A 13914-nucleotide genomic window follows, 5' to 3' on the forward strand; every position below is an offset into this window, starting at 1 on the left:
GTTGAGCTGTTGTTCAGCATCTCAGCTGCGGAGGGCAGTGTCACTGGCCCTCATATGTGGGATCCGAACCGGGGCCCTCTGGCATCCCAAGCGAATTCTTAACCATCGCGCCACTCGGCCGGCCCCCCACGTATAACTTTTGACTCCCCCATGATTTAACTACAGTCATTACTTAGTATCCATGGGAAAATGGTTCCAGGCCCCCCCACAGATACCAAAATCCACAGATGCTCAGATGCTTATACATAATGGCACAGATCAGTGCCTACAGTTGGCCCTCTGCATCCGTGTATTCCCAACCGCAGATGGAAAATACTGTTTTTGATCCAAGATTGGTTGAATCTGTGGATGCAAAACCCAGGGATACGGAGGACCAATTGTATATTGAAAAAAAATCTGTGTAAGTAGACCCACATATTTCAAACCCATGTTGTTCAAGGGTCAACTATAGTACTTACATCAAAGTTTGGGTATAGGGGTAAAGATTGGGTGGTTGTAGTTAATGAATGAAATGAGATAATATATGCAAATGTAGCACAGTGCCCTGCAAATAGCATTAATTATTATTCATATTATTAGAAAGATTGAGATTGACTTTCTAATTCTATAATTGGCTAGCTGTGTAAACCTAATCAATTTACTTAATCTCCTTGAGCCTCAGTTTCCTCTTCTGTAAAATAGTGATAATACCTTCCTCTATACGATTATGTGATATTAAAGAAGATAACACATAGAGTACCTACCTGCACACTGTGGCGATCTATAAAGGAAGAAAAGCTTTCCTTTGCGCTTCTTTAAATCCTTTCCATCACAAAAGTTCAAATATGGAGAGGCTTATTGCTGTTGAAGATTACTTGATTCCATTTAGGATGATTTCCAAGTTTAGTTATTAGTTTATTTCTGTCCCATGCCTGAAGCTGGAGATAGCACCATTTTCTCTATGGGTTTAGGGTGACCCATCAAACTTCAAGAATACTCACTCTTTCAATTCCATACTATTAGGAACTTACAATGGGCATGACCAAATGCACTTATGTATAAAATAATATTAAAAGGAAGGCTAATGCTCTCCAATATCCCAAACCTATTTACTTTAATTTCTATTTTAACAGAAGCAAATTTATACAGAAATGGTTGTTGAGGAAAGACTGCTGAAAATCTATAAGGAAACACATCTTTCTACCATCACATACCCCACTGCTCACAACTAGCTGTTTATACACAAAGGTCTCACTGGTTAGGCAGTTCCAAGATCAAAAAAGATTACCAGGTAAACATTTTGAAGAAACATAAAATTTCTAAGTGCCAAGCTTCAATCTAGAAATATTTCTGACATTTTTGGGAAGCTATTAATGCTATACTTTTAAAAACCTGAGAGATATCAGATTTTAAAAAACATTCTGTGTCAAATTTGAATTTCTCAATGATCTAGATCATGATATTTGGGGTTTTTTGTTTGTTTTTTTCAAATGGGTGGTTGAGAATAAACCATCTCCGTAGTTTGCATGAAGCTAATTATTTTGGGCGTTGTTTCCTTCAACAGATCATTCTGCAATAATTGTAACCATAGAGGATGAAGATGAGAATGAATTTGTGAGCAGACTGATGAGGGAACATAATAATATTACCACGAGAGTTTGGCTTGGGTTATCTCAACAGGTTGCTGGTACGTGACATCTGTGTGTGTGCAGTACGCAGAGTTCTAATTTGTCTTAATACCAAGTCAGTCTTGCTGAAGAATGTCAAACAGTGGCTGATTCACACGCTTCTTATTGATGAATAAGCTAGTCTGCTGGCTGTTTGGGAGGCTTATAAATTCCTAATGAATAAGGGAGTGACTTACTAGTAATGATGGAAAACACTAATAAAATAGAAAATCAGTTGACATCAACTGGAATTGTTCTAGAGGCTTAAGATACTTGGATCAACAGGATATTTTTTCTTCTACAACGATATCTGTGCCCCTACAAGGATTCATTCCCTCACTTACTTCCCTTAGCGTTCTCCTATCTATCACCCCGAGTTTTCCAGCTTATGACTCTGCTATTCAGAAAGTTTTCTTCTTGTTCCCTTTCCTCTTGGAACATTTTTACCATAGAGCAAAATTAAATCTTGATAGTGATCTTTTTTTCAGAACAGTTTAGTAAAATTACAGAGAATTCATTCAAAAAGATCCGTGGAAGAATTTTTCAATAAAGAATAATAGCTGCAGGGTTTGAGTGAACTTGGAATTGATAAAGAGTGAATTCAGAGCACAAACTTGATAGAATAATAGGGAATCTGTTTCACATTTTATGCAAAGTTCAATTCTAAATAATTGACATAAATGTGAATTCCAAAATATTAAGTCCTTGTCAAAAAGTGAATGGGGTTCAAAGTTGACTGGAGAAATGAACTGTAAATTGTGTTTACGCTATCACCACAAGGTGGTGCTACCTCAGCTGAAAAACAAAAATGGAATCCTGGTGGGGAGACCCTCCTGGACCTCCCTTCCCCACGAGCATATCTTTAATGATATGAGTTTTTTAATTGTGGCAGGAGAGGGAAGGGGATATAGGTCTTTAGAAACCTATCTCTCACACAATAAATATGTAAGAATTCTGCACTTTAATCAAAGCACTACATTCTATTGTATATCAGTGTTGTTTAATAGAACTTTCTGCAAAGATGAAATTGTTCTATATCTGTGCTGTCCAATATAGTGGTCACTAGTCATACATGGCTGTTGAGCACTTGAAATGTGACAAGTGCAACTGACAGACTGATTTTTAAATTTTTTCTCTTTTAATAAATTTCATTTTAAACAGTGACACAGCATTGTATGAACCGCTTGACTTTTTACTGTAGTAATTTAGTGGCAATAAACATGTTTATAATTTCTTTTTTTAGATCAGACTTGGAATTGGTTAGATGGATCAAAAGTGACATTTGCCAAATGGGCAAATAAACGTAAGAGGGATGGTGGAAGATGTAGCATTTTGTTAGCTTCCAATGAAACGTGGATACAAGTGGAATGTTCACGTGGCTATGGAAGAGTTATCTGCAAAGTACCTCTGGGTAAGTATGTAACCTGTCCTTAGGGAGTATTTTTGCAGAACAGGTTAGGACATAAATGTACAATTTGGTAATATGCAGAGTTTTGTACTTGATCTTAAAATATTTAGTCCTTAAAGTATATCCAAAAATATCTTAAGTCATAGAGATTCTTTCCCGGGAAAAAAGATTACAAGAGACAGTCAATGCACAAGACGCCTAGGACTTCCAGAGGAAACTATAAACAATCTAAACTTTGTACACTTCCTTCCTAAGAAAAATGGAAGCTGCCAGAGTATTAGGGAGGTCATGTCTTTTACAATGTTCTTAAGATGTATTTTATTCTGTAGTTTGAATATGTAAAAGCTCAAAGGTCTAATTCTTCAGTGAGTTGGCTTCCTCTCTCCTCATTCACTTAAAACTCATGAATAACTTAACAACATCACAAAACTGGATTTAATTACTTAAAATGTCCTGGGTATCTGTAGGGAATCATGATTTGAATTCACCATTCATCATGAATTGATATGTAAAATAACCTTAAAAATCTTATCTTAATAACTTCACTGCTAGAGAAAGGCCTCTAAATTTTTCACAGCAACATTTGTAAAGATCTAGGATAAAAATGTCTATTTTGGTGCACAAATATTAAAGGTAAAACCTCAATTCTAGGTTACCAGTATCCACAGCAAGTATTTTGAGTGTCTACTGTTATGTCATGGCTGTACTATGTGCTGGGGTGCACCTGTGAACAAGACAAATAAAAAACCTTTTCTCACAGGGTTTATAATCTGGTAGAGGAAGACAGATAATAAGTAACCAAGCATGTCCATTTTTAAAAGAGTGGAAAATCTCAAATAGTTATAAGCTCTGTGGGATCGAGACCAGGGGATGGCTACTCTAGATTGGGTTATCAGGGAAGATGGCTAAGAGCAGGAGACTGTGAAGCTGAGATTGAAAGGCTGGCCAAGCAAAGATCAGGGAAAGAGGCTCACCAGGCAGAGGTACCAGTTACAGCAAAGAGCCAAAGGCGGAGCGAGCCTGATGAGTGTTGAGGGAAGAACTGGAAGGTAGGCCAGTGCCAGACACTTAGGCCTCTGCACACAAAGTTCAGGCGTTCAGGTGGTATTCTGAGTGGAATGGACAACGACTGGAATGTGTTGGGGTTGATGGGAGCAAGGTTAGGGTAGTGTAAACCAAGAATTCTGCTTTGGCCATTTTATTTTAAAAGATTTTATTGGCGAATTGGGGGAGGGGAACAGTGTTGGGGAATTGGGAAGGGGAACAGCCAAGTTGCTGTCCTTTTGTTCTTCACTCTAGTTGTGGAGGACGTCGCCTCACTGGCCCATGTTGGCATTATGATCTCTTCCCGGGTAAGGCAGTCAGTCGCCGGCCGTTGGACGGCTGCTCACGGCAGCTCACCCCAGCTGCCGGCTGCTCACGGTAGCCCATGGCAGCCCACTGCAGCCCCACTGCAGCCTACGCTGTCACTGGCGACTCACGGCAGCCCTGCTCCAGGTCAAGCTGTTGTTCACAATCTTAGCTGTAGAGGGTGCAGCTTGTTTTGGCCATTTTTAACTGTCCATATTTCCATATAAAATGTATAGTATGCTATTGGACCTTTCAGAGAGAAGGGAAGTCAACACAGAAATGCTATAAAAAGCATTGGGTAGAATGAGTCTATCTTGGTAGCATGCAGAGAAGGAGACTGGGACAACATTTGAAATTGAAAAGCTAGAAACTAAATGAGGTCATCCTAAAGACTTAAATCATTTTGGAGCAAATAATATTTTATGTGGCCCTAGGTAGGTTAAACACAACAATTTACAGCTTTTAACAATTTGCTATCAAAGTAAGGTAATGTACAGAGTGATATTCTCAAAAGGGTGATGGGAAGGAAAAGTGAGAATAATGTTAGTGCTCTAATGTCTTGGGAAGAAAATTGCTGTAGCTATGAATAGAATTTTAAGAAAAAGGAAAACAGTTGAATTTGACAAGAAAGCGCTTGAGTGTTTGATGAGTTTGAATTCTGTATTCATGCTATGAAACAATCAGGGACATATTGTGTCTAATTTGTACAGGGTTTACATATGTGACACACAGCTGAATGTATATAATCAATAATGATCACTTTCATATTCTCTCCTCATGTTAAACCTTCCCCTGTTCTAGGCCCTGATTACAGAGGAGTAGCTATCACATTTGCTGTGCTAAGTGTCTTAGCTCTCATCAGCGCACTGATTTGGTTCCTCGTCCAAAGAAATCGTTTGCACTTCGCAGGATTCTCTTCAGTTCGATATGAACCAGGAGTGAATGAAGATGAGATCATGCTTCCTTCGTTCCATGACTAAATTCTTCTAAACGTTTGCTAATTTGCACTAATGTGTTAGGAAAAATGAGCCATTTAAAATTTCCCCAGTGTCAGTATTTACTGTGTTCCAAAGTAGAAGTCTTAAGTACTTGTTCAGTTGCTTAGTTGCTATTCTGGTATCCATGTTTAATTATCTACAAAAAGCCATGTATATAATAAATAACTCTACTTAATAGAATGGAGAGTAACCGAAGCTGAAACTAACGTCCAAATTGTTTGTAGGGTTATAATTTTAATGCATATTTTCTCTATAAGAATGTGGTTGATGACTAGAATATGTGTATTTTAATGGCCTTTTTCACACAACTACTTAGAAAATTTCAATTGACACATTAGGGTCACACATCTCCCTTTTAATTTTTATGAACATCTGGCCAAATGCAAAATTAGCACCTCAGGGTAAAAACACAACTGTAAATAATATCAACATTGTTTTAAAATAGTGATTTGTAGCATTTGGGGGAAATTTTTAAACAATGAAAGACATGCTTATTTTTACATAACAAAATGATACCTCTTGGCAAGATGCTTCTTACACTATTCCAAATATATTTCATAACAAATTAAATGTAAAAATTTTGTTCTGTTCATAATTATTCATAAAACAATGGCTTTTAAAGATTTAATATTTAATATTTTTCTAAAGTGTGGAAACATTATTTGCTTAGATTGATTAGATATTCTGTGTGTTTTTTGGTCTTTTCTTGTGTACAATGCATGCCTGTTTCCTTTTTAAATGAATCAGCTAAGAGCTTTTGAAAATTTTATGATTTATATACTTTACATGGTATGTTTACTTTTGACAAAAAAATTTTATTACTTTGTTGACTTTTTACATGTGCTAAAGAGATGAGGTCTGTGAAGGAAACTGTACATCTTGCATTTGTAAAAATGAAAATTGTACAATAAAACTAAACCTTGTGATTGCTACTAAAATATTTAAAATTATGAATAATTATGGAAATACTGTTTTGTGGTTATCACTTTAAATTTTACCACCTAGAATATATTCTTTTTTTTTTTAGCTGAGCCATCCTGCCACCTTTTGGCAGCTCAGCCACAGCTCAGCTCGGGCCCGTCATCGAACCGATGTTGCTCAGAACTCAAACTCTTGAGTGAGCTCTTAACCAACTGAGCCACTCGGCCGGCCCTAGAATATATTCTTAATAATAGCTTGCACTGGATATGGTGAATGTTTTTTCAGTTTTTAACTTATATTTGTACTTTAGAATATTTTTGTATAAAATTCATAGATTTATTTTGAAGTTTAGAATGTTTATACTATGTTAAATTTGTAAATAATTTTCTAAGACAGCTTTAGAAAAGTCTAAAACTATAGTATAGCTGTTCTGAAATATTTTTTATTAAATTTGTTAGACTAGTTCTCTTGGCCTATGACCTGTACAGTTTTTGTCATTAAGACTTTCTTTTGGCCGGCTGAGTGGCTCAGTTGGTTAAGAGTTAGCTTAACAGAGAGAGCTCTAAGCAACAGGGCCACCGGTTTGATTCCCACATGAGCCAGTGACACTGCGCCCAAGCTGAGCTGCTGCTGAGGTGCCAACAGGTGGCAGGACGGCTCAGCTGGTGAGAGCACGTGCTCCTAACAGCAAGACTGCCTGTTCCATGGTGGGCTATGCCCACCCGCAACTAAGACTGAACTTGGCACCTTTAGCTAAGCTGCCACCCGGATGACTCATTGGATAGAGCACGCACTCTTAACCACAAGGCTGCTGGTTTGACTCCTGCATGGGATGGTGGCTATGCCCACCTGCAACTAAGACTGTAACACAGCACCTTGAGCTTAGAGGCCATGAGCCTCTAAGGCAGCCAGGTGGCAACTGGTGCCCTCCACAACTAAGACTGAAGAACAACAACTTGGCTGGTCTCCCTCCCCAATTCCCCAATTAAAAAAAAAAAAAGACTTTCTTCAAAGAAATGGAAAAATACATCTATACGAGTATATAGTAGTGATGCTGCAATAAAGTTTTCTTTTACTTTTTAAGTAAAAATGTTGATGCTTGTTGAAAAAAAATGTCTCTAGATTGGGCTTTATTATATTAGGCACATAGTATGACAAGGAATAGTGTCCAGCTATTGTAAAATAAAAAACGCATCCTTTAGAATTTGTGTATTTTTAAAGAATAAATGTAATCATTCTTACATTTCTGAGTGTTTGATTTTGGTCCCTTTTTCAAATTCCTCCAAATCAGCGTGTCTTTTAACTATCAGATCAGCAGAAATTCCATTTATAGTACACTTCTCATTCTTTTTTTTTTTTTTTAGCTGAGCCATCCTGCTACCTGTTGGCAGCTCAGCGGCTGCTCAGCTCGGGCTGGACTCGAACCGCTGTTGCTCAGAGCTCAAACTCTTGAGCGAGCTCTTAACCAACTGAGCCACTCGGCCGGCCCCCACTTCTCATTCTTTGTGCTCCCCTCAGGAGACCCTGTCCACTGCCTCCCACCCCCAAGGCATTCATCAACCACTTCTAAGTCAATACTTCAGATATCTAGTTCTAGGTTCATATTTCCAATTCTCACCGGACAATCTCCTTAAAGTCCTTCTTACCATCACCAGAACTGCCCATACTGTGTTCTCTTCCCTATGACCCCTATTCCAGATGTCTCACAAGAGCTAAAGGCAGCCTTTTGCAGTCCTCCCTAACTAACCCAACCCCTACATGTGGTCTGACAAAATTGAACTCTCAAAACCAGGCGCCTAAAATAGCAATCAAATAGGGATGGCCAGTTGGCTCAGGTGGTTAGGGCACAGGGCACAGTGCTCATAACACCAAGGTTGCTGGTTCAATTCCCACATGGGCCACTGAGGTGCGCCCTCCACAAGCAGATTGAAACAACTACTTGACTTGGAGCTGGTGGGTCCTGGAAAAACACACTGTTCCCCAATAAAAAATTTAAAAAAAAAAAAAGCAAACAAATAGACCTAATGGTCAGGTGTAGGAGACAAATTTAGATGTGGTACCAATGATCACCCTCTTTTTCCCCTACACAGCATGTCCCCCTCCCTTATTCTAAGGCAAGATACTTTAATTTCCTGGGAATTCTCCCCTGCAAATAAATGGCTTCTGTAGAGTTGTAACCTCCAATACTGACTCCATCGCTAAATTATGTTAGAGAAAGTCAGAGATTCAGATTCCTTTATCTTAGGTTCATTTAATTCTAAAACCTTCTTGCAGAAACAAAGATCTAATTGTTATTAGTTCAACTACTTTATCTTGCTTAAGAAGACAAATTTTAACTGGATCTCAAAGACATTTTTTTCTACAAGACCTCATGATCTGCACAAAGTTACCTCTGATTCCCTGTGTCCCAAATTAAAACATTCTCACAATATCTACATCTCAACAAATTTAGTATACAAGTACTTCTCTTTTTTCCAAGCTATTAATCATAAGCAAAATTTTAGAAAGTTTTTTCTATATCCCTAACCAGGTTTTCTTTTTATATTCTTTCAGTGTATCCCAAGCTACACTGAAAAACCTCCCAAGCTAGAAATTCAGAAGTCATCTTCAAATCCTCTTTCTCATCTCCGTAATCCAGTGGCTCTGTCAGTTTTACCTCAGACTTCTTACAGAGGGGCTATGTCCATTATTAATTGTCTGAGTTCAGGCCTTTATTTTTTGTTCCCCCCTGGATTATTTGCACTGGTCTTGTTACTGGTCTTCCTCAATAGCCTTCCCTCTTCACCCAATTTTCCCCACTCCTGGACCCAACGGAGCTCAAAACACCGAGGAGGACTCACCCTCTGTTTTTGCTCTAATGTTATCTCGGCCTATCTTATGCCAAAAGGGAGCTCAGCAATGCCCAGCCCAGGGTCCTTCCCCAGGGACCTTATGTGAGCTAATGCTCCACCCTGAGACATCCTAGGGTTTTGGTTCCCTGGCCAAATACCATGTTAATACAGTGTTGGATCAAGTCAATATTGCTCCAATTGCTAAACAACAGAGAGGTAAAGTCAAATAAAACCGACTCTAGGAATTAGGGGAACACTGGTGATTTTAGCCAATGGAAATGTTGCAGGGTCCACGTGCAAGTGAGCTGAAAAGTGAAAGGGAAATTAGGAAACGGGGACATGGGACTTTGAGAAGTATGGTGGAAATGGGAAAGAGAGGGATTGGGCCGGTACAGGGAGAATGAGGGTTGAAGAAGATTCCCTCCTTCCCCCTGCCTCCCCCCCCCCCACCAAAGGAGAGCGGGAAGAGATTCACTGGTTTAGAAGCTGAGAAGGGGAAAACAAAACAAAAACAAACAGTGGACAGAGAGAAGATGCAGGGGAGATGGGGGGAGCCATTAATAGAAGACCTGGGAAAAGATGGGACGAAAAGGACAGTTCTAATCTCACAGAAAGAGGAACCAGGTTTCAGTGGGATGGGGGGAAGAGTGCCTTCTTCTCTGAGGCCACGAGAGGAACACCTGCATGGAAGAGAAGTAGAGAGCAGATAGGGATTTGAAGATATTTGTCTTCACCTGTTAGACCCCATTTTCTTATTAAGTGGAAGGTAAGGTATTCCACTGAGAAAGACGAGTAGTGAATGGGGCCTCAGCTTGAAGAGAATAATAAAAAATTGAAATACCTGATGAGAGGAATGGGAGAGGACAATGACCAAGACAAAATAAAAGGATTAAATAAGAGGCCTACAGGACCGACATGAAATTAAATGCCATATACTTGTGACAACTATCAGGAGAATTGATCGATTTCCTCTACCTGTCCTCAGTTACTTCAGTCAAGTTGAAGAAAAGGAAACTGAAGGAGAAAAAAAATCTCATCCTGAAAAAATTAAAAATAGAACTACCATATATTACAGCACTCCTACTTCTGGGGGTATATCCAAAGTATATAAAGATTACAGATATAGATGATATAGATATAGATATAGATATAGATGTATATATATATTTAGTATATAAAGATATACATAGGGCTGGCCGAGTGGCGCGTTGGTTAAGAGTTGGCTTGGGAGCACGAGCTCTGAGCAGCAGGGCCGCCGGTTTGGATCCCACATGGGCCAGTGACGCTGCGCCCTCTACAGCTAAGATGGTGAACAACAGCTTGACCTGGAGCTGGCTGCCGTGGGTCACCGGCGATGTTGTAGGATGCAGCCACTGCTGCAGTGGGCTGCCATGAGTGGCCGTTCAGTGGCCAGCGACCTATCTGCCTCACCCGGGAAGAGCACAATGATAATACCAACATGAGCCAGTGAAGCGACGCCCTCCACAACTAGACTGAAGAACAAAAGGACAGCAACCTGTCTGTTCCCCTTCCCCGATTCCCCAATGCTGCTTCCCTCCCCCAATTCCCCAATTTCAAAAAAAAAAGTCTATATTTATTTAGTATATAAAGATATATATATAGTATGCAAATATATATATATATATATATATATATTTAGTATATAAATATATATAAAAAAGGTACCAAAAAATGTATACACATGACTTGTATTCATCTTGTGTTATCAGTATATATTGAGCATTACAATTTTAATACAGTTTTTTTTCCTTTCTTAAAATGTGTATACTTTTTTTGGCGCTCTCAGATAGATGCTAGATAGATAGATAGATAGATAGATAGATAGATAGATAGATAGATATAGATATAGATATACATACACACAGTGGAATATTACTAAGCAATGAGAAAGAAGGAAATTGCCATTTGTGACATGATGAAACTTGAGGGCATTATGCTAAGTGATATAGAAAGACAAATATGCTAAGTGACACAGAAAGACAAATACTTTATGATCTCACTTATATGTGGAATCTAAAAGAGCCTAAACTCATAGAAACCAAGAGTAGAGTGGTGGTTACCAGGGGCTGATGTTTGGTGGGGTGGGGATGGTAGGGAATGGGGAGATGTTGGACAAATGATGCAAACTTTCATTTGTAAAATGAATAAATTCTGGGGATCTAATATACAACATGGTGATTATAGCTACCAATACTTTATTATATACTTGCAAGTTGCTAAGAGTAAATGTTAAATGTTCTCACCACAAAAAAGAAATGGTAATTATGTGACAGGATGACAGTGTTAGCTAATGGTGGTAATCATTTTGCGCTATATAAGTGTATCAAAGCAACATTGTGCACCTTAAACTTACACAATGTTATATGTGAATTATATCTCAATAAAGCTGGAAAAACAATTTTAGTTTTAAAAAGAAAGAAGAGACCCCAGGTTTGGAGTTGGCCAGGTGGATGTAACAGAAGAACAAAAGAGAGCATGGTATCCACGCTGGGTGGAGAAGGGAGAAATACGGCCCGGGGAAAATGAAGTTAAGGGACCAAAGTCTGGAATGAGGTCAAAGAGAAGGTAAGTTGCAGTGAAAGAGATGGAAAAATAAAAGGTGTGAGGCGTGATTAGAAAGTAGGTCATTGGGCCAGCTGAGTGGCGCGTTGGTTAAGACTGGCTTGGGGGCCAGCCAAGTGGCGCATTGGTTAAGAGCTGGCTTGGGATACCAGAGGGCCCGGGTTCAGATCCCACATATGAGGGCCAGTGACACTGCCCTCTACAGCTAAGATGCTGAACAACAGCTCAACCTGGAGCTGGGCTGCCATGAGTCGCTGGCGACAGCGTAGGCTGCAGCCCCTGTGGCAGTGGGTTGCCATGGGCTACTGTATGTAGCCAGCAGCCAGCGTGAGCAGCCGTCCAGAAGCCAGCGACTGATCTGCCTCACCTGGGAAGAGAGCAATGATGGTGCCAACTTGGGCCAGTAAAGCAACGTCCTCCACAACTAGACTGAAGAGCAAAACGACAGCAACTTGTCTGTTCCTTTCCCCCGATTCCCCAATAAAATCTTTAAAAAAAAATAAAATAAAAAGTAGGGCATCATAACGAGAGGCTTTAATGAAATACCATATTATTCCACGGAGAGGCAGTAAATAGTGTATTTTGTCATATTAATATAAAAATGAGGAAGTGTGCACCAGATTTAACAGTGGAAAAAACGCCTTCCTTAGTTCCAATGACTTAGAAACAAAACACTGTTGAAATGGGTTATTTGCCTAAATTAAATTGACTCGTTAGGCTGCCAATTCTATTGTAAACCTGACCATTATTTGGAAATTATCTTAATGCAAAGTAATCCACATATGTAGATAAAATATACTTTGGTGCCTAAGGTGGGGGTGAAGAGAACTTTTTCAATTGCATGATTGTATAGAACTGTTCATTACTTGTGTACTCAGAGAGACAAAAGAATCCAGAATTAGAATGTTTGAATATATAAACATGGTGTACCTTTGGAAGGGTTCACTTTGGATATGGGTTTAGTATGTAAACCCATTATTGATAGTATGAGAAGAAGACAGGGAATAAATTGAGCAAAATCTTGGTACTTTGGCAAAGGAGCTGAACCTGGGATGGGTGGGAGAGTCCAGCAGAAGACCTGGGCTCTGGTTCCTTTTTTTGGCATTCATTGTTCACCCATGGATAAGTCATGTGCCTTGTTTAGGCCTCAGTTTCCTTATCAGTAAATGAAGATGGCCCTACCACCTCTAACACTCTATGACTCTCCTTAGACCCCATTGGTTAGATTTCCTTAGTGTAATAGCTCCATTTCATATTGGACTATTACAGGCAAGGAAAGGGTTAGAAGGGTTTGGAAAGGATTAGACTTAATTTTTTTAGGATATACTTTAATTTTTTAAGCATTTTACATTTATAAAAAAATTGGGCAGAGGGCCGGCCGAGTGGCTCAGTTGGTTAAGAGCTCGCTCAAGAGTGCGAGTTTTGAGCAACAGGGTCGCCAGTTCGATGACATAGCTGAGCTGCCGCTGAGCTGCCAACAGGGGCAGGATGGCTCAGCTAAAAAAAAAAAAAAAAAAAAAAAAAAAAAAGGCAGAAAGTACTGTATAGACAGTTTCTATATATGTTCTTATCTCTTTCACTCCCCTATCATTAGTGTTTTTTGCATTAGTGTACTACCATTTGTTCAAATTGACGATCTGATATTGATACAGTGTTATTAACAGTGTCCATTAATTAGGGTTCATCTCTGTGTTGCATATTCTATGGGTTTTGACAAATGTATAATGATATCAACCATTACAGTATTATACAGAATCGTTTCACTGCCCTAAAAAACCTTCTGTACTCCACCTATTCACGCCTCCTTTCTTCTCCTCCTCCTCTTGCCCCCAACACCAGCCCACCACCACCACCACCTAGCAACCATTGATCTCTATATTGTTGCCATAGTTCCACCTTATTCTAAAACATCATGTAGTTGGAATCATACAGTGTGTAGCCTTTTAAGATTGGCTTCTTTCACTTAGCAATACATACTTAAGTTTCCTCCATGTCTTTTCATGGCTTAATAGCTTATTTCTTTTAAGCACTGAATAATATTCCATTGTATGGATGTACTACAGTTTGTTTATCCATTCACCTACTGAAGGACATCTTGGTTGCTTTCTGGTTGGGCAATTATAAATAAAGCTGCTATAAACATCTGTGTGTAGGTTTTTGTGTATATACAAGTTTTC

At 39.1% G+C, this 13914-nt stretch overlaps 1 protein-coding gene across 2 annotated transcripts in view; it reads left to right on the forward strand.

Moving 5' to 3' along the window:
• LOC109379858 (CD302 antigen) overlaps positions 1–13914 on the forward strand; it is a 123291-nt gene that overhangs the window by 75945 nt on the left and 33432 nt on the right. The window contains exons 33-35 of one of the 2 annotated variants that reach the window (XM_019636830.1): positions 1544–1666; positions 2890–3057; positions 5206–6483. In XM_019636830.1, coding sequence (XP_019492375.1) covers positions 1544–1666; positions 2890–3057; positions 5206–5384 — 470 coding nt within the window. In that variant the 3' untranslated portion in view covers positions 5385–6483. Of the gene's footprint in view, positions 1–1543; positions 1667–2889; positions 3058–5205; positions 6484–13914 lie in introns of those variants that run through there. The other variant, XM_019636832.1, reaches the window with a different exon arrangement.

The sequence above is a fragment of the Hipposideros armiger genome, unplaced genomic scaffold (genome assembly GCF_001890085.2).
Source record: "Hipposideros armiger isolate ML-2016 unplaced genomic scaffold, ASM189008v1 scaffold_30, whole genome shotgun sequence".
NCBI lineage: Eukaryota > Metazoa > Chordata > Mammalia > Chiroptera > Hipposideridae > Hipposideros > Hipposideros armiger.